Genomic DNA, 26,065 nt, shown 5'->3' with positions numbered 1-26,065 from the left:
ATGGTGAAATACAGGTGGCTGTATGTGGCTCACGTTTTACAATAACTTCTGAAAATGACTTGGTTCATTAAAGAAAAAGTTTGAAACATAAGCTGAAATTGCTCTGCGTCCTGCTGGGTTTAACTACAGTGTAGGGGACTCTGCTCTGTTAATTATGAAAGTTAGTCCTGCAAAGAACAAGAGCTGGAGGAAATGTTTCTGGAGGTACTTAACTTCCACAGGGACCAGAGCACCTACTGCCAGAGGTTTTGTGAAAGGAGGGTCATTCCTTGGCTGCTGATGGCATCTTTCTACTAGTCAGAATTCATCAGCTGTCTGTCTTGTGCCTGGCAGTATGTTTGGGTGCATTATTAACTGCCAAAAGTGGCCATAATGCTATGTAATCATCAGAGCTGAAAGCAAAGCGTATTGTGTGCCCCACATCGTTATTTTCACAGGAAGGATTTCTTCCTCTCATGTGAACAGGCTAGTGTATTTAGTGTATTCCTAAAATTTGCAGTAACACCTGGCTGCTGTCATGCAGACCGAATGGGAGGGAAACATTAGAAACCCATGTTCTGTGTTGCGTTTTCTGAGCAGTGCTGAAGAAGGAATAAGATCTAACACTGCCTCGCCTTAATGTTTTATGATGCAAACCTGAAACTTTTAATAGCTAGTGTCTCTGACGGAGGAAAAAGACTAATTCTTTTTAAATAAATTTGTCCCCTTCAGTGTGACTAAACAAATGAGTAATGGGGTTCTAGTGCTGCTTTCATGTAACTGTGCTTTTCTTTTTAATATTTGAGTAAACCAGACTCGGTTATTCCTGTCCAATCAATTCACCTTTCTTAGAGCTGGAAATAAAAAAGAGGAAGCCTTAGAGAGTAGGACAAATACTGTTCTTTTAGGGACTACGAAAATGTATCAATGAAGGGGACCATGATGTCTGCATGTGATTTATGAACTGGGTACAGTCTAAAAGGATTTGGATATCTTCTGTTCCTCTTTTATTTGTTCATATTCCAGAATTTGTAAGCGTGTGCTTATAGTGCCTCTTGCCCATAGTTGCAACGACTGCTGGATTGTTAAAAAAAAAAATAAAAAATTGAAGAAAAGCAGTTGACTCTGGTTGAAAAGATTTGCAACAAAGAGGTCTAGCTGTACTGGGATAGCATTTTGACTGCTATGGCCTTGGTATCTTGTTGATGGTGCTATAAAGCTTCCTTGTAAGAAATGACTCAAATGGTCTTTTTATTTCTTGAGCTTATTCTTACATATAGGCTTTCAACGTGAGTATTTCCTGAGTGATAAACTGTGGTTTGTTTGCCTTTGTATCTTCTGTATCCATCTCTGCCATCTCATAAAATGTTCATTATGTTTCATGCAAGGCAACTGGGCTGAATTTTCATTAGATATTTGAACTGGTCTCCAGAAACAAAGCACAAAGATCCAGTGCACTTTCCTGATCTTATAACTTTAAACAAACGATTGTAACCTCTGTGGTTCTGTAGTGCTCCTCTAACTTTCCTAAAGTTTTTTTGAGACTTGTGGATGTAAAACACCATCTACATGTATTGTTTTGTTTATTTTTAGAAAGTAAATATTTATGCTTGTAGCTACCCAAGTATTTTAAGAATTAGGCTGTGGTGCATCATGTAATTTAGCAGTGTGTATGTCTGAGATTTGTGGTTGCTTTGGGGTACAGATATAAAAAGAGGCTCTTGAGAAAATATTTTAGGTGCTGCTGTCTATATCATATTTATATCTATACTATCCTGCAGGTTGTCTCAGGTGGGAAAATGATTAATTCTTTATTTGTACATCTGTTCATTATTATTCTCTCTTCACTTGGTTTGGCAGTTAGGATGGTGCAGACATTGCCATGTTTCCTACAGTAGTTTGCCGAAAATCCACAACAAGAGATGATGACATCAACTACGTTTGGAACTAATGAAATAAATACTATGGGGTTCCTAATACACTTCCATTTTTTTTTTCTCTTCTATAGCAACTGTTGTGTTCTCTTTAGCGTATGTTTTCTCCATTCCGTGTGTATAGGGTCAAAAGAATATAAGATACAACTCAGGTTAAAGGGGCCAGGAGGGGGTTTCTAATCCAGGCTCCTGCTCGAAGCAGGGTCAGCTGTCAGGTCGGCCAGGTTGCCCAGGGCTTTAACTTGGCTGGTATTGAAACCCTCCAAGGGTGGAGACCACACAGCCTGTTCTGGAGCGGTCAACGTAAGATAGAAAAGGGAGAGATTCATCCTGCAAACTGCTGTGGTTTCTTACAAAAAGGATTTTCTCCAGTTACCCACAAGAGGGAGTTTAAGCTTTTTCTGTAGAGAAACAAAAGGTAGTGCTACAATGTGCCATCAAGCATTGGTGCTGACTGTTTTCTGCAGATATCCCAGTGAAAAGGGCTTAGTGCATTGATACCCCTTACGAGAAGTCACACGCTGAGGGAGCCGGTGTCTGCCTCATTGCTGCACATTAACCACAGGATCAGTTAAGAAAAGCTGTTTTCTTTATTTTGTCTCCAGGACAAGGAGACAAGTTTAGGTTCTCTGTTGTAACTTAATTGTATTTATTGCTGGTAAGTCGTGCATTGAAGCAACGTGGAATGAGAGCAAGGTCTTGTGGTGCAGGCGAGTGTTGGTCTGCAAAGGCTAAGAAGCCTCCCTAACACTGGTGACTTCGCAACTTTAAAAATTAGAGGCAGACTGCATGCACCAGCTGTTGTTCAGGTATGTTTTTCATCCTCTGACTAGAGAGAATCAGTCCAGAGGCTTAGCTGCGTCACAAGGAAATACAAGGATGAATGTCAGATGGGTCTGTGGCCTTGAACTGGCAGCCCGAGTGAATGATGCTGATTGATACCGAAAGGTTTGGCTGTGAGGAAGCCAGGAATGCTCTTGCTGCTCACCCTGTAACTGCAACTGTTCCCCACGTCTGGGTGCTTCCAGAGCTCGCCGTGCTTGAGAAGGTGAAAAGTGTAAGGGCAGACTTTGAAAGTTGTTCTGTGCGACAGCCTGGGTAGGTGGGGTTGCTATTCTCCTTGCAAAAAATATTTTTACAGATAGCAAGACAGAGTGCAGTTCTATCTGCAAGATAGCAAGCTATCTTTTTCCAGGTCTGAGCTGAAAATTGATAAAAATAAAAATGAAGAAAACAAAGAGCCTTGAAGTTTAGTGATTTTTTTTTAAAAAAACCTTCCTCGGGATGAAAGTAAGGAATAAAGGAAGAAGTCTGTCTATACTAAACTTCTCTGAAGCACTAGGTCCAAAGAAGGGCTTGCATTAAGAAAAGCTAACTGCTTTTAATCTATTGTAAGACTGCACTGTTACGAAAAAGCTTCTGGCTGAATTATACGTTCACTTATGTTTAAGCAGAAAATCCATTAGAGGCATAGAGGCCACAGAATAGATCTTAATTTCAGATCGGATAAAAGGAAGCCAAGGCTGAGAAACCAAGAATATGTGGTAGAAGCTTAAAAAACTAAGCCAAGGGAATCAAATTAAAGAATTCAAAGAAATATGGAGTGATTTGAAGGCCAAAGGAGGGCTGACATGAGAACCTTATATGTCTGATTAGTGAAGAGGAATGACCCACGCAGTGTTGTGCATTTACTAGTTTAAATTATCAAATGCATTATTTTCAGGTAACAAGTGTGATATAGAGAGCAGAGGTTTGATAGTGGCTGTGTGCTCAGGAAGGCCTCCGCAGCAAGCGCTCCATTTTCAGAGGGAGACAAGCAGTGCTTTCAGCTGAGTGCCCTTCCTGCTTCAGCAGCTCAACGCTGATGTAGGAGAATGGTTATTACATATCAAATGCATACTCCTTGAGATCAAAACCAGGTTCCTCTTGACTGAAGATGAGCGTGGCTTACTACTGTTGTACAGGGTAAATCTCACCATTGGTACTCCTGTATTTATCTGAGGTTCTGCTCCGTGGGTAGTGGGCCCTCTAAAGAAATACGTACTGTGTGCTTGTGCAGTGGGGTTTGCTGGCATGTCCGAAGGATCTGGCCGGTCTGAAACTTTTGCTTCTGTTCTGATGACTCTTTCAACAGCATTACATCTTTTTTTTTTTAATTGTTTCCATTTTCGTATTTTTGATAAGGGAAAGTAGCACACCAACAAAAATAAATGTTTCTAAACAAATTTAGGAATTCTCGTTTTGAAGTATAAAGCATCACTGTACATACGTTTAGAGAAAAACCAGAAAAGCCAGCACAGATTCTGTGGTAAATGAGTTTATGAGGTTTGTCCAAAGCATTCTGTAACCCTGCAGTCAGTGTAACTCAACATCTTTTCTCTTTGTTAAAGGGAATGCTCAAATCCATTAGTTAATTCAAGCTGAATAAACTCTGTGGTGTTTTCCTGCCAAATACTATAAAAGGAAATATTGAATTGTTCCTTGGAAAGGCCCCTAGGATCTGTCATGTCTATTCAGTATTTTTTTTTTTTTTTTTTACTAAGATGCAGATTTGCTCCTGCATCTTTATGAACCATCATAATCTGAGGCTTGTTCCATACGCTGAAGTAAGAATATGAGCCTTGTGCTGCTTCAAATTACAAAAACGAGAGTGTGATGAATCCAGTGATACAGCACTGGAGCCTGTTTCGATTCGATCTGATGGTCGTGTATTTCCCATGTACACATTCAGTTTTGTGTGTTCTCTGTGTGTACTGCCAGTGTCTAGTGCAGCTTCCTGGTCTCAGCTGCTTTGGTAAGAGGGGAAGTGATGGAAAAGTGATGGAAAGTTTTATAGAGCGATATTGGTGGATGACCCAGTTGGGCTCATTCCTCCATTGGTGTGCGACATGAAAATGCTTCAGCAGTAGTCTCTGGCAAGAGTAGCAAAACATGACCCACCTTCTTTTGGAGAGACCTCCTGTTGCAGCAGTCAGAGGATTTCATTACTGTTTGAGTTATTAATGACACTATCACACAAGCTCATTTAGGTGTCACTTGAAAACTGTGCAATGGCCTCGCCAGGGACAGGTGAACATATGAGAAACCGTGCAGGAGAAAGGAGTGTCATTGGAAATGCTGAAGCCTCAGAGCGTCCCAACACTGAGCAGTGAAGCAGCACTCCTGTATGCTTCGGTACTCAGGCCTTGGCATCTGCTTCGAATGGCAGAAAACAGATTACCCAAGCTATTTGCTCTGGCTAGTTAAAATGTGGTGAATGGCTGGAATATGGGCCAGAGAAACATTTTGGGACATGCATGAAGGAAAATCTTGGCAGTGGCTATTATACTGAGGCTGTCAGAGCTGATCAAGCAAGAGCAGGATAACATTTCTCTATGCGAAAGACACCAGAGAAAAAGCAAGTGTGGTGAATACGGGAGGGTGTGCCTCTGACACCTGTGGCCTCTGGTATACCGTGAAGCCGTGAGGTGAATATTCCCATATGTATCGTATAATCTGTTTGTAGAACAAATCTGTCTTTGCTTATGCTCCTTGTTTTGTATGTGTTCTGTTCACTATGGGTAGTCAGTACATCACAGCACAAAAGTCTTCCTCCAAAGCAAAGCACCAGAATAATGAATGATAGGTCTTCTTTATAGGGTAGCAGTGTAGGGACATTGGCATGTATATGGAGAAGAGCCAGTCAACTGTTAGAGCAGTTGCTGGACAGTACGGTATATCATTTATAAGCATAGCTGTAATGAGATTTTACAGATACAATTTCTCCACATTTAGTTTATGCTGTGTGTATTCAGAGAGTGAAAGATCATCCAGGGAGACCTTTTTGCCATTGGAATAGCAATGCCTTTTCTTTACAGCCTTCTTCTTTGCCTTTGTCCTGTTCTGAAACTTTATGCTCTTTTTCTATAACTGTGTGCTATCTTTATATAACCCAGGTAATATTTCACAAGCATTTCAATGGACAATGGTGCTGTCAAGGACTGTGGTGCTGCTTCCCACATTACATTGCTAAGCAACATACAATATAGCAGCATGATACCCTGCTGTTGGTAAGAAGTCAAGCTTCAATGTTCAGTAAAATTGTTCTGATCTACTTTCCCATCACACAAGAATCAATTGTTTCAGCACATAAGTAAAGATTTGTATTAATAGTAACAAATTCATACAAAAGTTAGATTTTTTTTTTTCCTAATTCCCAGGTGCTAAGTACATATACATTAGTATTTTTTTCCTACTTGGCCCTAGAGAAGTTGGTCTTTGCTGTTTTGCCAGTTAAGCAGCTTTCACTGACTTTGACAAGACTTGCTTTAATCAAAGCATCAATTAAGTAAAATGCTTCTACTTGGAAACAAGCTTGTTTTGCTCATCAGCTTAAATTACATATGCTTGAATGCCTGGCTAAACACAGGTCAACTTGAGAGCAGCGACTGGATGTCAAGTCTATGTTCAGAAGCAAGCCAGATAGTTTCATGTATGACATTTCATCCTGGAGATCAATTTTTCCAGCTGATATCATCTCTAAAGAAACAGATGCATATTTCAGTTCCATTCTTGTTCATATTTTTTTGAAGAATTAAGGAAATAAGGATTTATATGATATATAATATATATAATAATAAGGATTTATCACTCAAAATGTTAGCTCCTTTTTGAAAGGATGATGTCTATCTAAAATATTTCAGTAGATCATGAGAGGAGAATTCACTAACAGGTTCAATAAAGCCTTTCCTATTAGTTGTTTCTCTGATGGCTTTTAAAATACATTAATACCAGTTACGCTTATTGTGCCCGAGTGTGCAGAACTTTCACGTTGTTGCTATCAAGAGTTGTTTCAGCATTTTACTGTTAGCATTAGCCACTGATAGGGATCAAAGTAGCTATTGTATTATTAATTCTGGATCTGAAGGAGTTGGAACACAGGTCAAAGTTGGCCTTATCTTCAGTAATGAAATCATGAACTGTGTGATGTGGAGCGAGTCAGCGTCAGCACGGACAGCAGTGCGGCACAGTAGTTACTTGGGGCGCTTTGAGGAGTCACTGCGAGGAAGGGCTAGGCTGGTCCTGGGGGAGGGAGGAATTCTGGCCCACCGAGAAGGTGTTTCTAAAGAGAAAGCTTCTTCAGCATGGGGACGGTCTCCCCTGGCTGGGTGTGGAATCTGTCGCTGTGAATGCTGCTCTTCTGGTAGCCAGAATGGTGTCAAGGCCTTTTCCTTCTCGTGTGTGCCAGCATGCCTAATGCTTTATGGCTGCCTGGCAGCGAGAGAAGGCCCAGATGTGGACATCTCTTTTCTTCTCCACAGACCTCTATTCCCATGTCTTTATTTAAAAACAGACAAAATTTTAGGAAGATCTGTACCTCTGGAAGTGTGGGTTACTGCTCTAGGTGACGTATGAAGGAAAATACAGGCTTAGAGGATACTAATAGTGTGTATGGGGGTGAGACAGAGCAGCTCAGTGTGTGAGAAATAGTCTTAGTTTGAACAAGAGCAGAGTAAACAGATTGGCTGATAATGCTGAATACCATGCAATTTCCTTTTAAATTACCAGATGGGGAGAGAAAGGAATATAAAAAGAAGTGAGAGAAAAAGCAGCTAATGTTGAACTGGAATAAAATGTTGCCAAGACATCCCGAGAGAATGAAGAAAGGGAAATGAAGGGAAATGAAATTGTCACTTCATACACGAGCTCAAAGAGCTTTGAACCCCTGACTCCAGTGGCTAAGGTGCACTTTGTGTAATCCTGCGAGAGTCTCGGTTCACTGCCATGCCCGTTGTGCCTAGAGAATCAGAAGTGGGGAGGATCTGTTTGATGATGACAGAGACCCGCAGCAGGAGAGAAGCCTGATAGAGGATATCACAGCCTGTGCAGACTGACAGGCATTTCCTAGAATCAGGCAAAGCTAGCTTCATCTGACACTAAAATTATTCTATCAAGTGTTGGGAACTGATTATAGAAATCTGTTATATCTCCTTGTCAGAATAAGAAGGCAAATCAGGACACTGCTAGATCAGATAAAGTAAGCTGCCAAAAAAAGGAGGAAAAATGTTCTTTAAGTTCTTCTAACCATTCTAATAGTCTCAGTTACTTTAACAAAGCTAGAAGAGAGTCTATTCTATAGCCTCTGAAGATGATAATTCTGCGCAGGGAGAGGAGTATATATATGTCTGCAGATGATGCTGAACAGTCGCTAGGATGAGCAGCTGAATCTTAATGCAGTTATATACTGCAGTAGGTCAGACTTGATAATTCCAGTTAGATACCTGCCAATTATCGCAGATATGGTATTCGCAGGGCCCTGTGTTCACAGAAGTAGCATAGAAAAGCTGAATGGAAGAGGTTTGCTTTTGAATATGCTTGAAAACATGCAGAGATATAATAGATGTTTACTGAAAGCTAGCACATCTCGAGTAGTGTTTCCTAACCTGTGTAGTCCATGGACTGTTCATGGTCTGTAAACTAGCAGAAAATGGCGTGTGAAATAATGACAAAAGACAAAATTACAGCAAAAGCAACATGCACCTTCTCCTATATGCAGGTTTAGAAATGAACAAATGAGAAGGAAAACAAAACCATAAATAAACACTGAAAGTTTAAATCAAATTTTTCTTGTTTGTAAATGAAAACTGTGTTGATTGGACTACATAATTTGGTCCATAGTTTTTTCCAGAAAGGCTACATGTTCCTTAAATTTCAAACAGATTGTGAAGCAGGGATCTGAGGGTTACTTACATAACTAAACACTGAAATTATTCTTTTGGCTGGAGCATTAGCAGTCTGTGCTTTAATTGTCTTTGGTAATTTCTAAGGCATGTATGTGTGTGCATAAACATACATATGGCTATTACGTGTGGCCAGCTCTCCCCAGCGGGTAGGTTAAGCTTGTTTCCTGCAGAGCTGAAACCCAGGCACAGATGCACCAGGGCAGAGAGCAGAACTGTAGTAGTTTACTTCAGCTCCACCCCATGCATCTCTGGTGCTGTGGGTGACGAGGAGGTGACAGTCACAAAGTGGTGTAGACCTCTCCTCCCCATCTGCTGCAGGGCCATGCGTGGCCTTACAGCACATGCTCTGGCCTTTGCACAGGTCTAAGTTATCTGTGTAGGAGTGCACAGGAGGTCAGTCAAGCGTGATTAAGAGCAAAATTCCTGAAATATAAAAGGACCTAGTCCAATATGGAAAGCAATCCTAGAAACTGAGATGCATTGGAAGTAGGGAAGAAAGAGCATCAGGTAAGAGTGGCTACAAGTAAATTAGAGAGAAAAGAGGTGAAGTTTTGGGAAGAGACAGTTGTTTGACTTGTGGGAAGTGACAGTAGGAATATCTATAGAGGGGTAACCTCTGCAGAGTGGAAAACCACTGGCTTCTTTGATTTGGCTGTGGACAGGTTTAGAAAACCTTGGAAAGGGGAAAACTGGAAGAACCTAACGCACAGCTAACTTCTAAGTAGCAAGTTCTTCACAGTACCTGGGTGATGAATGGCAGAAGTGCTGTCCATTATTAACAATTTGATCTTTTTTTTCTTTTTTGTTCTGTTAAGTAAGTTTGATTTATATGGAAGCTTCATTTCATGGTATCCCTAAATTAGAGGATAAAGTGTTACCCTAGAATGGTTTCACATATGACTGAAGTCAAGAACTAGTAAAGAATTACATTCATTTATCCAATTTAGATGTTTGTATCAAGTGGTTGTGTTGCTGTACAAATCTAAAATAAAAATTCCACAATTAAAATTGCACACTGATACTCTAAAGAGGAGATGGAAATCTTTTTCCTGGCTTAGACAGGGAGTTAATTTGCCACTCAAGCATAGGCAGTGACACTTGGTCTAGCTAAGTGATATTTACATCTACAAGAAAGAGATAGCTCAGCTTCCTTAGAGAAGCATCAAGATTATGCCCTAAATAACTGAAAAAAATAACCAGAAAATATGTATTTTGTGGAGAAGGAGGAAAGGGAAAGGATAACATAGACAAAGTGAGTAAGTCTGAGTGGGAAAAAACGACAAAGCATTGTACACCTCACTGGAGCTTCTAGAGGAGATTAGCTATAAAAGAAGATTAGTTATAAAAAATAGCATGCTCCGTTAGGAAAGGGTGACTTTACTGAGTGGAACTTGAAGTGTAAGCTATGCAGAAGAATGCCTGTATGTGAGAAAAACAATTACCTCCGTCATCTTCACACAGGGAGAGGGGAACTTTTGCACTTTATTTTTGTTTAAGTAAATTAAAATGTTTTTCTTTCATTTCTTGGCCGGTGTCTTTGCAGCTGTGTTGCCTAAAATGCTGCAAATAGATGTTAATTCTATTTTACCTTAATCTGTGCTGACTTAAGAAATATTTGAGGGTAAGTGGAAGAAGCATTCCCCACCTGAGGGCTAATCTGTGATGTACCTATAAACCAAGATAGTGGGAAACTGTTGTAGTTTCCCCGCACACTCTGTAGATAAAGCAAAGGATAAACCTCCCAGAAGCAGCATAGACTGATTGGAGGAGTATTATAGGGGTCAGGAAAGGAAGAGAGTACATATGATGGATTATTCAGGAATTTTTATTCATCAGAGTAATGAATAGCAGGTTTGAACCTCGCAGTCTTTTGTCACATGCCAAGATGAGTATTTATTTTCTGCCTTTTCACCTTACCCTTCCTTTTTCCGTTGATTTCAGTGAAGTTTCTCATTTTCTGTCTGACTCTGAAATGAGATTTGCTGTTATGTACTTCATACCCACACCAATATCTCAACAATTCCATGGAAACCTTGGGTTAAAAAAAAATGGTTTATCTATGTCATATGGTTAGATCTATTTCTGAAGTCTTAGCTCAGGCAAAACTAATTGAGTAGGAACAGAGACCGTATTCTTATACTTTTATTCTGCCTAAAGCAAGAAAGAGTATTGAAAAAGTGAATGTGAAATCAGAAGTTAGCAGACAACAAAGAGGTAGAATGACAATAATATGCCAAAAAAAGAAGAGATGATAGAGGCCTATTTTATCAGAAACAGATTAGAAACATGAGGAAAGTATAGGATGTCATTTATCTTGTATTTCTCTCTTCGAGTGACATAGAAAGAAACAAAAATTAGTTCAATATCTTTGCTTTTTGTTATGTGGATCTCACATAAAGCAAAAGACCATATGGAGTAATTTATCCTAAAAAGCTATTAAAATGAAGAGGCTTCTTGATATGGAAGGACAACAATTAGCTGAATCCCTAAACAAAAAGGGAGAAAGTGAGGAAAAGACAGGAAACAATAAGTGAAGGAAAGAAAGGAAGAACAAATAGGCTCAGAGCAAGCAGCCTTGACAGGCTTTGAGGATTCAGAATGTCTCTTTCTCAGTGCAATGGCATTTTTCATGTGCCTAAACATTGTCTGGAATTTTTCTTTCTAAGTAGCATGTATTACTGTAGATAACTTGCAAATGGAAAGAAATACATATTTTGATGCAATATTTCTATGCTGTAACTATGGATGCATGGGAAAAATCTACTGATTTGCAGAAACCAAGATTTCAGAGGAAAAGATCTGGATATGGGTTTTCTCTCCAATTAATACTCAGTGTGACATTAGTTTTCATCGTTACGGGTCCATTTCTTTACAACATGCAAAGCCTTATTCATGCCATTTACCTTGCTTGCATCTGTTTGGAGATCACATAAACTGGGTGCATCTGAACATTGTGCTTGCTTTTTGTAACCTTTCTTATTTTTGTAGCATTTTACAAACTTAGAGGGATGGATATTTTACTAACAGCCCTAGGTAACAGGGCCCTAGCATCCAGGCTGGAGAAACAAATAGCAGTTAATCTTTATCCCATCACATCCAATGCAGAAATAGCAGCAGAGTAGCCCACTCTGGAAGAGGGAAGATTATTTTCAGTATGTAAAAAGAGATTTATATACTTTAAGTTCTCAACCAGGGCTATTTTTCCAGCAGATGTTGTTAAGAGTATATTAATTTATTTGGTTTGTACGTTATTTTAGCCTGAACCTGCATAGAAAACTCAGATGAAACTTCTGTCCATGTTTCAAGAAACAGCACTTCATTTTCACCGTTTTGCTGTTTGATCAGATACACTTCAGAAGCTATAGTCATTACGAATTTTGTTTGATACAAGGAGGGACTGTGTAACTTTTCAACATCTTCTCTTTTAAGATTCTTATCCAATGTTTGAGCACCCTCAAGTATCCAAAGATTCTGGTAAGTATTCAAATGTTTGTATGGGTATTTCTCTGAATTGCACTTTCCATTGCCACTTTTTGTCCAAGTTTTTATTAATGATATATCACTATGCCAGTTGCTATTGTATTACATTTACATAACATGGTATCAAAGAACAACCCATTCTTTAAGGCCGTCCACTGATTAAGGAAATATATGTTGGTTAGTGAATGTGAAGAAAGCTGTTGCAGACTCTTTTTAAAGAGCTGAGAAAACAGAGAATGCTTCTTGTTCCTGTTTCTAGGAGACAACTGCAAAAACATAGTTAGGAATCTGTAAAGTCAGCTAGGGCAGAATCTCAACAGACAGCTTGGTAAATTGTGCACAGAACTCTGCCTGTTGTAGACCTTTTGTTATTTTTGCCCAGGAGTCCGTTTAGTTTTGTCTTCCTCCGTTAAACTGCCAGGAGGATTTTACTGAAGAAGCTCAGAGATCCTTGCATCAGTTTGAAGCATACAGTAGCAAGAGGTAATGTTATGTTCTGGTTACTGTGAAAGAATGTCCAAATAGCATTATTCATTTTTTCAGTCTTAGAAACATTGACTGCATTAAATTGATTGTTGGCATATTTCATGGTAGAATATTCAATGAGTACTCCTTGCATAGCCATAATTTATGGTTAATGTATTTTCTAATCATGATTACAATAAAATCTGCAGCTCTGAAGCATTTTGTTTGGTAGTTTGTGGCAGAGTTTTGAATAGAGATATAAAACTCAATCTTTTCAGAATCTGAAGAACTAGGTTATTTTAAAACTCTTGAAGCTAAAGATGGTTCAGTAAGTTACATGTTTTGAGGATGTATCAGATACTGAACTGCTCATACCCCAAAAAATGTCTTATAAACCAAACCTCCTAATGGTTCACAAAAACACAGAGAGCACTGAAGGGAAAGATATGACAGACACAGCCTCTTGCACTGAAATCCTAGGGAATATTTTTCACAGACTCTTTCTCCAACACAGGTCTTCCAGCGTTTCATGCTCCATTTAATTGTTACACCTTCTGTTTGTTTTGTGTTTTTTTTTCCCTGTGGTGGGACTTCGCTTAGTTCTGGATTAAAAGTTGCCACCTTAGATGTGTGATTAGAGAGCATCACTTTCTTGAGAAAATTGGGGTAAAAGTCTGCGGATTTAGTAGTATAAATTTCCATCTCCCCAAATAAAGAATCCTTGGAGAATGTCTGTCCTGTTGCTCCAGATTATATGATTCATATTCCAAAAGAGTACCCAGTTGAGAAAAAAGGCTTCCTTATGGCTCTGGATAGCTCAGCAGACAAACCTCCCTTTAAAAGTTCTTGAGTACTAAGCTTAAAATAGGTTATTGTCTTCTCTTAACAAGGCTTGTGCTAGCAAGAACATTTGCATGGATAGAATGGCATGGATAGAATTGGCAACTGGGCTGCCCTGCTACTGGGGCTTCTTGAAGATCCCAGTTATAATCAGATTTGTTAAATTAAATGGTTGAATTGCTATCAGTTGCTGCTGAGGCAGGGGAATTCTTCCTACCAATATGAAGTAACCAAGGATGTATCATTTTTCAATTTGTGCTTGTGTCATCTACAAGCACATTTACGACAGACATAGTTCAAGCAGCAAAACAGCACAATAGGACTTTGGCATGAACTTTTGGAGTACGATCATCCCTGCGTTTGCTGTCCAGGGCAAGATAAGCTGCATCTCAATGTGAACAGACCCAGCCATGAAGAGTGACTTTGAAAACTTGCCAGGTAAAGCCAAAGAAACTGTGACGCTGGTTACTTGGTATGAATTGTTATTCAGCCTCATAAAAGAAGAGGCTTTGACAACACCCCCAGTAACCTTGGCAGACTGTTTTGTTAAGCAGGTCTGTACTTCATTGGCTTTTCAACTTGCATGCATTCATTGCTCCCTCCTACATATGAATTTATGTTTCAAAGAAGGACTGTGTGGTGGCGGGCAGCTGTGGCATCATGCTGATCTTTTACACTGGCTAGCAACGACTGCATCAAAAAGCAGGCAGAATAATGTACCACTCTTCTGTTTCTCAAGGGGAAAAGCAACTGAACCTCTTCTCAATCCTTTTTCTAGATGTGCAGCCTAAAATGTTTTCTCTTTATTTTAAATAATGGAGATCTTTCCATTTCCAACTTGGTCCTCTCCCGTAGCGTGACACTACTGAAGTGACAGACAGAAGGAATCCACAGGAATTGGTTTTGCACACATACTAGCAACTAAAGTGTAACAGATGAAATTTTTTACCTGCTTGTGCTCTAACAGACTCACTATAGGGCTATTAGAACTTTAAATAGTAAAGGCTCTTCAAGTTTTTATAGCTTTCAAACTAAGTCACAATCATGATTGCAAAGAAGGTGTCCTGCAGCTTTATGTTCCTGTGTCTTTATTTAAAATAGTGGAGTGGTCATGTTTACTTGGCACAAGTAAGATGTAGTCAAAGTTATGACGTACTTCAGGGTTGTCCTGGGGCTGTTAGAGATAACACATCATTTTGCTATCATAAGGTCTATCAGGAACAACGTAAAAATTATATCAACATGCTTTTCTGGATGAAGAGTGTGTTATTTTCAAATGTGCTTTGACTCTACTTGTTTATATATACAGGTATTTCTACTTACCTGTTCCTAGAGATCTTTAAAGCACCTTTTAGAAAAGAAAGTAGACTTCTCACAGTCTTCTCAGTTGACTGTAATCCATTGTCACTATGTATAAAATAACAAAACCAGGTCCAAAAAGACTTAGGAAACAAATCCTTTCCCTGGAAACAAATTGAAGTTATATCCCCACATCTCTACCACTTCAAACTTAAACTGTATAGCTTGATGCAGAAATGTTAACTTGCTTTATGAAGAGTAACAGGTTAAATACAGATCCATGTAGCTGATAAGTGAGAGATGAGCTGATTTGCCCAGTTTTACAGGAAGTTAATAGCAAACTAAAAGCAAGTAACATCTTTCCTGTTTACAATTTCAAGTTACGGCATCAATTAAAGGCAAATGTGAACTAAGATTCCCATGTTTACTGAAAAGAAATAGGAGTTAAGTGGTAGTAGCTACCAATTCCTGTGACATGAAGTCTTACACATTGAACACAACTGGAGTATGGCAGGTAGATGGTGTTAAAATTAACCTCATGCAGACATTAGGTAATTAGAACGTCCTTTTTTTGTCTCATAACTGCCTATCTAGGGGAATGCAGAGATGCTCTGATCAGACAGAAACAGAGTACATTTAATTTCCACTTCCTTCCAACCATTTCAAAATTCCTTCCTTGAAGAGTCAGCTTTCCCAAACTCTAAATTTTGTGTTCTGCTTAACCTCATAGGTATTCCAGAGAATATGCTAGCTAGACTTCTCTTTCCACACTCATTAGTTCAGTGTGCTTGGCTCTTTTCCTAGGATTTGGTCTAGCATAGCCTCTGACCATTCAGGCCATTTGTCTGAAAATCATTTCCCTCTTTACTTCTGCAATTTTCCATTCAGTGCCTGAGCAATTAAAATCCCTAGTGATCAAAGCCCTGGTCTTCCAACTGTCCCTTTCTCTTCAAAATCATTGCATGAGCTACTTTCCTGACGGCATGAGCTGTGCTCAAGCAAAGAATGCGTGACAATTGCTCGATTGTTAGAAACTGTGAGTACTGCCTTAGCCAAAATATTGACATCATTCTGACTGGCACATTAAAGATTAATTTTTACTAGGGCCGTAACTGCAGAGGAGCAAATCATTTTGATGACATTAAAGTCAAATCAGTTCTCATATGCAGTCATTGAGGCCGAAAGAAGTATATAACACTCACTGTTCCTGTCTCAGTTTCTCGGTCTTGGCTGTTTGGTTAGCATTACCGGCTTACTCTCGATTCACCACGAGGAGGGATTTCACAGGTGTTTATTCTTTCCTGGTACTAAATTGTCTATGAAAAGTACATTATGTATCCACAGTTTCTGTTTCATGGAAAAATACAAATTCTCTCTTTATATAATTCCTGTCAATGGCAATGAGCATTACAGCACTCTGTACTGCTATACATGGATGATCGCGGATCTCTCAGCATCTGGAGTTCATCTCCTGTGACCTAGGTAGGCCGTGTTAATGAGTCACCGTGTGTGTACGTTGGTGCAGTTCCAGACCCTGGGATGCAGGGTAGCCAAATGGCCAGGACTGCTCGCTTCCAAAATGTCTCTAAGTCCCTTCTATTCCTACCGTGGTCAGCTTTTGTTACGTCAGACTGGATGGATGTCGTATGTGTGTGTCAAGAGTTAACACACTTTTTTCTATCATGTACTAAATCCTAGACTGTATGTATGACCCCAAACAGGTGGAGGGCTGCAGGCAGGCAGAGTGCCGTGTTCCTGTAGTCACAGAGTAGGTGGCTTTGTGGGGAAGGTGGAAAGAGGGAGGTTTTTTGTTTTGTCAGTGAGGGGGAGAAGTAGTGAAGTTGTAAAGAACATAGGGAGCGTAGGGTGCTAGAAGAGAGAATATAGGGTTTGCAGCACTGTAATTTAGACCAAGGCAGAGATCTCAGAACATTATTTAATAGGGACTATATACTGAGCAATACTTAAAACAAATACATGGAAATGAGTTTTTCTTCTATTAATATGGCATAATTCTCAAGAACAGTACTAAAGTGTTTTTGTAAGGTACAATTACAGTAGAGTCATATCAACCTGCTAGGTTAATTTCTCCATACAGAACTGCATGTTTTTCTCCCTTCAGCCAGCCATTCATTTGTCCGCCTACAGCTTGTAGCACCAAGCATGAATAGTCAGCTCTAAAGCACAAGTTACATGACTCTGTAAAGAGTGAGCTAGTAAGGCAGAAGCATTACCCAGGAGCACCAAAATAGAAAACCCTGCACTCTGTTGTCTGCCTCTGAATCCTGTGTCATCAGCCATGACAAACCTAAAATGCACTAAATCTGTTGTAGGTGTTTAGAGTGATCCTTGCCTTAGATTTAAACAAAAGCATTCTTTTTTTTGAACGAGATAATCTTAATGCCTTTGGTGGAGTATTAAAGAGTTTGAATAACACATTCAAAATAATATTGATCCTGAAAGTCTGAATTTGGAAAATTGTTCCAGGGTTGTTGTAATGGCATAACTTCACCTTTCAGAGAGACACCTTGGTTTATAGTTGCACACTGATATCTTTTTATGTTATTTTTTTGGAGATGTCTTCAGAGAAAGTAAAATTTAGTATTTCTCAGCTAGGCGATGGGATGGGTCATCTTCCTCAGCCCCTCTTCTGTATCATTTATCCAAGAAGTTCAAAGCACTTAAAGTTGGGAACTTTCAGCTGTATTCTCGTGAGATAAGACACATTTCAATGTGTGTTATAGAAAACTGAGGCACAAAGAAGAGTTCTGAATTATCTGAAGTCTCAGGGACTTAGTGGCAGACCCAGCAGAACAACAAAGGTGACCTGACTCCTGGTCCCGCGATCTAACCACGAACTAACGTTATCTCTGTTTTGAGGGTCTGCGGTTCCAGAATCTGGTGTTGTGTATCATCTGATTCTGTCAGAGCCAGTGCTTGCCCCCAGCTCGTTTGCAGAAGGTTCTCAGGAAGCCAGCTTAGCAGCAGCTCCTGGCTTGGCAAAGGAGGTAAATGCGGGACAAGGTGCCCAGCAGACGGCTGTTGCTGCAGCAAGTTGCAGCTGCCCAGCGCAGAGTCCCCGAGCTGCCTCCCTGTTAGGCAGTGGCTGGTCTATTCATTCGGCAAACAGCCTCTTTCCGTTCCAAGACAGCCCTAGGGACACAAGGGAATGGCAGAGTTTATTATAAACTGAGTAAAGGAACAGACTATTGCTGGAGGAGATCCAGGGTTATAAAAGATTGGAGCGGGGGGGAAGGGGAGGAGGGAGCAGGACATAATTTGTGTTTGTGTGGGAGGGGGTGGGTACTGGTGGCTTCAGAAGGCATTCCCCAAGCCCTCAAGACCTTTGCTGGTTTTGGTGCGATTTTCTGCAGTGCGTACCGTGCTGTGTCAAACCCCACTTACTTTTTATTGTATCAGTCATTCTCTTTATGCAGCAACACGGATCGGAGAACGCTTGCAGGTCCTGTTCTGAATGAGCTCCGCTCTCTGCCAGCTCAGCCTAGTTACATTGCTGTAACTTATTCTGGGGGATGGGAGAAAAAGGTTGCTGCTACTTTAAATATAATGCATTAAGAGGATGCTGGAAAAAGGCCTGCATGCTGTAATACCCAGCCATCTAGTTGGAAAAGCAGCCAGATGTAATACAAAAGAAGAAACACAGCCTCTTATGGATGCAGCACTAATTCATAAATCAGGTGAATCAGCTTAGGCAACTGCTGTGTTTTTATGCCTCTGCTGCATGGAGAACTGCATGTTGGATGCTTTTATTTGAAGTAATGGAACCAGATAATCCCTTGGACCAGGACAACTCCAATGGTAAGAAGTAGAAAACATAGAAAAGAGGAAATAAAGGATAGCGAAAGAGCGTCTGAGTTGTACATCCTACTTAAGGCACAGGGTTAGGCATGTGTTTTTACTGGCTTCTGCATGGATCAGTAGAAATGAGTGTGGTAATGTGCTTCACATTATCTTAAAAATCACTCTGTTTACAGGGTTTCAAGATAGGCATGTAGTAGACTGATATAAACAGGGTATTGTAAGAAGTAATCCAGCAGGATCGGTGCTCTCCTCATTAACCTATCTCCTGGGCAGTCTTTGCAGAGAGGACAGTAACCTATTTATTTTACGTTATTCAGTTTGGGGGTCTTTTTTGCCAGTGAGAAAAGAATGTAACTTTATGCTGTGTGTCTGTCAAGCCTAGCATTTGGAAACAGTTTCTTTATCTGCAGAAAGCTTTCCTAAAGGCAGTTGCAGTGAGTAATTTACTTAGAGGGATATATTTAGCTGTGGACCACATAAATTCACCCTGGAATTAAAGTCTGTGGTTAAAACTGCAGCTATTCCCTGGATTTATAACATTCCACATGCTGATGTTCTGCTATCTGGTCTGTTAGAAGACATACAAAAGGCATAAATTGGGGTGAAAAGTTGTTTGCAATTGCAAATCTTAGATTTTTTTTTCTCTGTTAGTACAGTGGATTGGCTGCATTGAGGACAACAAATTGTTTACATTTTTAAAAACCATTTAAGATTGTGTTTTTCAGAATACATCGATCCTCAGCTTTTTCATATTTATTTAGTGCTATTCTGTATGCAGTTTGAAATCCACAAAGTATTCCACCTTCTGCATAGATAGGGTTCAAGAGCTACCTCTGGAATTCCTGCAGCATATTTTCTGCTGATAACCCGGAGCTTTTAGTACAACGTAACCGCAGTGTTAATATCAGGGTAGACCTGAAGCTGTGCGGAAGGAATGTGGTTAAGGGAATGAAGTAACATTGAAACTATGTGAACAGTTGACTGGACAGATATAAGTGGGCAGCGCTGCTTTACTTCCAGCTCTGTGCCCTGCTGAGGTTGAATTGTATAAAATAATCAAGGACAAAATTCAGTGTTTTTCAGATGATAATATTTACCTGAAAAAGTTAAGAAGGTAGAATCACAGTTCTTTTATTTCAGTTTTTATTCTCTTCATGCAGTTATATTAATTTCCCTCTAGAACAACAGCATCTACCTCTCAAGTCTTACTCCTGCTCTTATGCCACTATGACACAGAATTGAAAGTTATTTTTTTTCTTTATAGCAGCAAGTTTTAGGATTTTCAGAGAAGTGCATGCACATTTTGGGCTGATGTTAACAAACATATAAACAACTATCTTTGCCTGTCCCAACATTAGAATCTGGGTTTTAGGAGTCACAGAGAGAATGTCCTGATTCTTTGGGAAATATAAGAGTAACTTTGCTTTCTCAGATTTGCTAAAACAGCTCACTAAATTTAGAACGTATATTTAAGATATAGAACTTCACTCTTCTCCCTACAGACATGTGAAGTATATTCTGTCACATTCTGTAGTAACTTGCGTTTCCTACAAAATATTTGAATAAGTAGATAGGCACTGGAAATGTTCATACTGTGAAATGAGAGAAATAAGCACCCATGGCACTAAGGACCAGAGAAGAACTTCCTGTGGTTCCCCCTTCCTAACTTTATAAATCCCTGGCTTCCTTTTAGATATATTTTTTAAATTACTTTGATTTAAACAATTCCATGGTTTAAAATAAAAAAAAGAAAAAAGGTTGAACCATTTGTTTTTCAGGTCAATTGCATAAGGTGTTCTGCTGCTGGAGCCGCAGGAGCAATGCGCAGAATCGATGCGTTAATCTGTTAGGATATACCATGCATTATTTTGCATGAATTCATTCAGTAGAAAGTTCTCAAAAATATGCTAGCAGGGTGCTGGTGAGAAAGGTTTTCTCCTTTGAGAAGGTTTTCTGGTAGCTGTCATTCATGGAGCAGCCCCTTTGTCCCTCTTATTATCAGACAGCAAATGAGCTGCTCTGACCACACGGATAACTATTGTGTTTATCTTACTGTACTGCCCACGTGACAAACACGGACGCCCTGGGAACAGACCGTAACTTGAACTGCTTTCTGTAAAAGTGCCTTTTTGCCTTCAAGAATGTCAAATCAAATTCCTTCTGCTGGCAGAATGAAAACTGTTATTTCGTTTTTGATTTACCGGATAGTCCTTCCTGGTTTGCCATATACCTTATCTTAGAATCCAGTGTCAGTTCGTTCTTAGCTGGTCGTGACCAGCCCGATAAATAGATCACTAATGATAGCAAAAGCTGTTCTGAAGGATATGTGGCAGTAATATACTTTAGATTTGCTCTTTTTGCCTCTTGCAGCCCTTTCATTTGCTTATAGAGATGTGTGAAATCATCTAGAAAGACCTTAGTGGAATATTCAAGACTGAGAAGCTGTGTGGCTCATTTTTCCACACAGTTTTTTTTACTAATCAGATCAGGTTGCCAACCTTTTGTGGAGGATACCTCATGGATTTATTACTGCTTGTGACTGGAGCAGAGGACCAGCTCATTTATTTGGGGGCCTGAAATGAGATTTCAGCTGTGTTAGTTGCCTTGACACAAAAGACCTTGGAATAAAATCATAACCTGTGGATGAAATGGTTATTGGGTTATTTTCTATGATTCCTCGTTGAGCTGTGGTACTTGCGCCACTTTGAACACCAGCTTGAGAGGTTGCTATCCATTTTGATGCTTGTGAAAGCAGACAAAGTTCTGCAACTTTTCTGCCTGTGTGCCTAGGATAAAAGCTCACGTAACGATACAGATTCTTGTAAGGCTTTTAAAAATCATTACAGCATCCCCACCCCCAATATTTTCTGAAAAGTGGGAATATAAAGAAAGATTATTGTCATTTTATGATGGCCCACAGTTCTGACTTTTTGATGTGTTCTTTTTAATATACTGAATGAATTTACTTGGTTCTTCTCTCTCTTTCTGTTACACACACAGGCACACGCACACATACAAACCCACAACCTTTTCTTGGAAGAAAAGTGCTGAAGAATGTGCTGATTCTGAAACCATAACCCTAAATTATCCATTTCAGAGGGATGACATATCAGAGCTGCAGATTTCTCTTTGTGCTATAGCCGCTTGCAGCTATAAGAGTAAAAGACAACTCAGCAGTTTTTTGTGAGCTGGCGAAGATTTATAAAACGTTGTATTTGTGTACAAACTCTTGAGTACAAAGTATATGTGAACTGTGCATTCGTTGTGTCTTCTGATTGCTTAGATTACACTTTTTGTCGCTATAGTGAACACTGGTATCACCTCTGAGTTTATTCTGGTGTGTAGCCTGACAGTATTTCTTTTTGAGTTACTTATTAAGCTTTCAGAGGCACGGTGGATTTAGCGGACTTTCTGAACAACATTGTAGGGCAAACCTCGTCTACTGGTTTTAGTGGAATCATATTCCCTACACAGTGAGGGCGAATCACAAATGCAGGTTTTGTACCACAGAGGACTGGAGTTAAACCATTGTGCTTTGATAATACAAGAATTATGGCATGTGTTTTTCAAACTCTGACGTACGTAATCAGCCGGGAGGATTGCATGGATGACAGCCAGGCCTGAACTTTTCCTGCTGTTGGTAATTTAGATTCTTTAAGCAATGGTCTAGGGCAGTAAGGAAATCCTAACCTCAGCAGCACCTTGATGTGCGTTAAAGATTGCATTTGGTAGAGAGGAAAGCAGAAGTAAGGACTGGGAAAACAAAAGCTTTTCTAGATCAGATCTGAAGTTTAATAGCAGAGCTGTGCAGGAACCCAAGACCAATAATTTATGGCTGCTGCAGGTGAAGAGTGAGGTGTTTTATTGAGAGAGAGAGAACAAAGATCTGCCATAGAACAGGCGAAGGCCATGAACGTGGCTACTGGGCTGCATCCAGCAGATGCCCTCATTTGGGGCACCTCACCCAGCACCTCAGCAGACAGAGCCGAGGGCTCATCAGCTCCATAGGCTCTTCCATTTCATGGCCGTGAAGTTTATTTCACTGTGTGGACAATATATGTGTTATTGACCTCATATGATTGTCTTCTTAAAAGAGGATTTCCCATCACTGTCTACAGGACCGAAGACAAATGCTAATGCATAGTTTGGAAATTAAACACATTAAACTATCGTTAGGTGATTAAGCAGTTCTGCACTGTGGCCTGTGGCATAGGTCATTTAAAAACGATGCCTTCTTCATCTGCTTACCTCAGCCAGCATTTACGTTGTTTGCTTTTGTTTGTAAAGAACTCTTTGGATTCAATAAGTTAAAAAACCAAAGTGTATATTATTAGTAGAAATACTTATGTGGTTACTTAGAGATGTTTAGAATTCTTTAGCAAATATATTATTCCTTGATATTCTGTTACATAAGCGAGGTCTCTCTTTTGATTAAATAGCAGTTATTTAAAATCATACTTTCTCATCGTGAATGTCAGTTTTCAAGGCTGAGCTAGCTGAGAACTATAGAGCATTGAGACATTTAGCCATCATTCTTCTCTTCTTTGTTGCGGTCCTTATACCATGTCTATCTTCATGATTTCTGAGAAAAGAGAGGTAAAGGAACGTGTGCTCGATGGTAGGAAAAATTGGAAAGAGGAAGACAAATGCCAATGTAATACGTGCAGAAGATAAATGCAGATTGAATTCCGAATGAATTGTGCATAAAAGCAGCAGGCATATTTTGGGTGGCAGTCCTTTTCTTACAGCATGCCGTAGTTTTCTTCATTTTACCTATACTGTATTCAGGTACTAACTATAACTCATATGTAAGATGTGCTGCACTGAAAGGTAAGAGTGAAGGAGTAAATGCATTTTTCTGGAAAAAAAAAAAGTTTTAAATCTTGGTGGGCAAAGACAAAGTGGAGTATCTGTACATAAGAAATACTGCTGACAAATTCATGTATGTCCTACCTGAGGGCATTATTTATTGGTGAACATCTGAAATAGTGACAGCTTAGCCCTGGAGGTAACATTAGGCCACTGTTCCACGTTATTTGCTGAGGAGCCTGTAAGTTGTATGACCAGTACGGGGCGTACTCTAAAGAAATGATCCAAGTATGTGTAGCGATCATTGCTGGAAAAGAATAGTAAATAGTCTGTCTGAACTGTCAGTGAGTGTGTGGCGAGTAAAGTAAACACAGAGTTTAAAATAGGTGGGAGGGTATAATTGGATTTCTTTATTGTCCACAGAACTTTTTGGCAATGAAGAGAAAGATTTAAAAATAGATATAAGCAATATCTGGAAACTTCAGTATAATTTACAGTATGTGGTGAAACGGAGAAATCCAATATAGCTTTAGTGAAGTGTCCAACAGTATCAAAAAGGCAGAAAGCTCTGGGGGAATAGGAGACCAAAGATTAACAAGATTACTATATAATGATTTGTAGAATGCATTCAACAATTTCCAAGTTTATAAATGAATTAGGAACAAACATTGCATGCAGTCTCTTCCTTGCTCTCACTACTAAAATCCATAGAAGAAGGTCAAGCCAATCAAGCAACAAGCACCCCACCAGCCTATGAGCCCGCAGTAAAGGAGAACCATCTACATGAAAGTACCCAGGGACGTTAGATGAACAGGGTATAACCATCTGTACTTGGAGGTACTGGAAACAGTTAAGGTAGTGCCTTCATTTTTCATAACGAAGAAAAGGGGCTTTTCATAGTCAAATATTTCCAAAGCCTCTTTTATTTTGCTTCCAAAAAGATCAACTCCAAAGCATGGCCTTGCAGCAAAGCCTTCGAGTTCTCTCTCTGAAATATGACACTGTTATGAGTCTCTCACAGAACTTTCTACAACGGGTTTTTAATGTTACATTCATGTGTGTGATTTGGAAGACAAAGGACAAGGGATTTCATGGAAGTGAAGATGATATATCAAGGTATTTGTAGGTCAGAAGCATTCAAATTCATAAGGTTCTGGGTAGCAGATAGCAGAAACTGGAGAAGCTGCAATAGAAGGTGTAAGTCTTTATCGAGACCTTTTCTGCGACCTTTAAGCACGGGTTGCTGTGATCCCATACGTGAAGCTACTGAGGTGTTGGGCAGCAGCCTCCTGTTCTGGCGATGCCCAGAAAGGTTGGCAACAGCTGATGCTTTACATCCATGTCTAACAAGAGTGCTGTATGCTTAGGGATGGAAAGAATAAATAGGTGCTTACCTTTGGCCACTTCACTGCAATGTTCTTTAGTCTGATTGTCTGCTTCGGATGTTTGTCAGGGAGGTTTCTCGACACATCCGTGCAGTTATTGTGTCAGATCATTATGGTAATAAGGTTTACATTTAGGTATGCTTCCCCTCTGAGCATCTCCAAGGAACTAGCACATGCAAAAGATTTAATTGCAAAGCATCGCTACTGCTTATACAGACTTGGAGGCCTACCAGCTGCCTCGCTCGGTGAGTCAGTAGTCAGAGATTTTGGCAGCCCCAGAGCTTAATGCAGCGATCAGAAAATGTCTGCCAAAATAAAGTTTCAAGTTTGTTTTTCTACCAAATCTAGATATGCTGCTATTTGGTTTACGCCTTTAGATACTTTTCTAGAGGTATCTGGGAAGTTGGTAGACAGCTGTGGCAAACGTACTGACACGAGCCGTTGTTCTTTGTCCTGTAGCTCGATGTGTGGGCTTGTTTGCTTAACCATTGGGTGGGCATGGCGTGGCGTGTGGAGCAAATCGATGCCTCTGAATCCTACAGTTAATCCAGGCTGGAGAATTCCCAGTGCTCAGTGTTTTGAAATAAGGAAAGTAAGATGTGAATGGAGTCCTCTTACTTGTTCCAGAATAAATAAATACGTATATTTGACTTAAAATAATAATAGTAAAAGTTAGACCAGAGTTCACAGTATTTCATTGTCTCTGCAGCTGGTCTTATATTTTGCAGAAGTGCTATTAGAGTATTACTCGTGGCAGAGAGAATATCCCTGAAGAGTTTTTCACAGTTCATGTGTCAGACAGGAATGCAAAGGATCAATTTACCGCCACAGACAAAGATCTGAAAATATCCAGGGGAACCTGGCAGAATACTTCCCACCCCAGATAGTTCAGCTGATTTAACTGACTCCACTTGTCTGACTGCAGTGCGTTGGCCAACCCAGAGTTAATTTCTGGTGGCAGCAATAAAAGCATTGTATGTAGACTGCAGTGAGAGCTGGTACAGGAACATGAAATGCAGCGTTATCTTCTTAGAGTCTTTTCTGCTGTAAAAAAAAATAAAGAGAATTTCAGTATGTTTTGGAAGGCTGACGAGGGCAGTACTTTATTCTAGGGAGAAAACTGTCAGTGCTCTGCAAGTCTGCTTCCAGGAGTAACTTGCTTTGTTCAGCAGCTCATCCTTTACTACTCATTTGCAGCTGTCAAAAAAGCCGGACATCAAGTTGTGCAGTTGGATTTAAGAGTGATCCCTGGATGAGACAGTTGCAATGGTATATAAGCTAAACAAAGCAGTTGGAAATAGTTTACTGGTTTTGGCCAGCTTTTGGGTAA

The 26,065-nt window shown here is 39.8% G+C and overlaps 1 protein-coding gene across 7 annotated transcripts in view; it reads left to right on the top strand.

The window, feature by feature from the left end:
- The window catches only part of DAB2IP (DAB2 interacting protein), a 238,113-nt gene that overhangs the window by 28,826 nt on the left and 183,222 nt on the right, over window positions 1-26,065 (top strand). For 5 of the 7 annotated variants that reach the window (XM_035555496.2, XM_035555503.2, XM_035555497.2 and 2 more), the window contains exon 1: window positions 18,096-18,538. The exons of 1 other annotated variant lie outside the window; for it this stretch is intronic. In XM_035555496.2, the coding sequence (XP_035411389.1) occupies window positions 18,481-18,538 (58 nt within the window). In that variant the 5' untranslated portion in view covers window positions 18,096-18,480. Of the gene's footprint in view, window positions 1-12,064; window positions 12,110-18,095; window positions 18,539-26,065 lie in introns of those variants that run through there. One more of the 7 variants, XM_050714561.1, reaches the window with a different exon arrangement.

The sequence above is a fragment of the Cygnus atratus genome, chromosome 19 (assembly GCF_013377495.2).
Source record: "Cygnus atratus isolate AKBS03 ecotype Queensland, Australia chromosome 19, CAtr_DNAZoo_HiC_assembly, whole genome shotgun sequence".
Taxonomy (NCBI): domain Eukaryota; kingdom Metazoa; phylum Chordata; class Aves; order Anseriformes; family Anatidae; genus Cygnus; species Cygnus atratus.
Note: the sequence above shows the minus strand (reverse complement) of the source record. Positions and strands in the feature narration are given on the sequence as shown.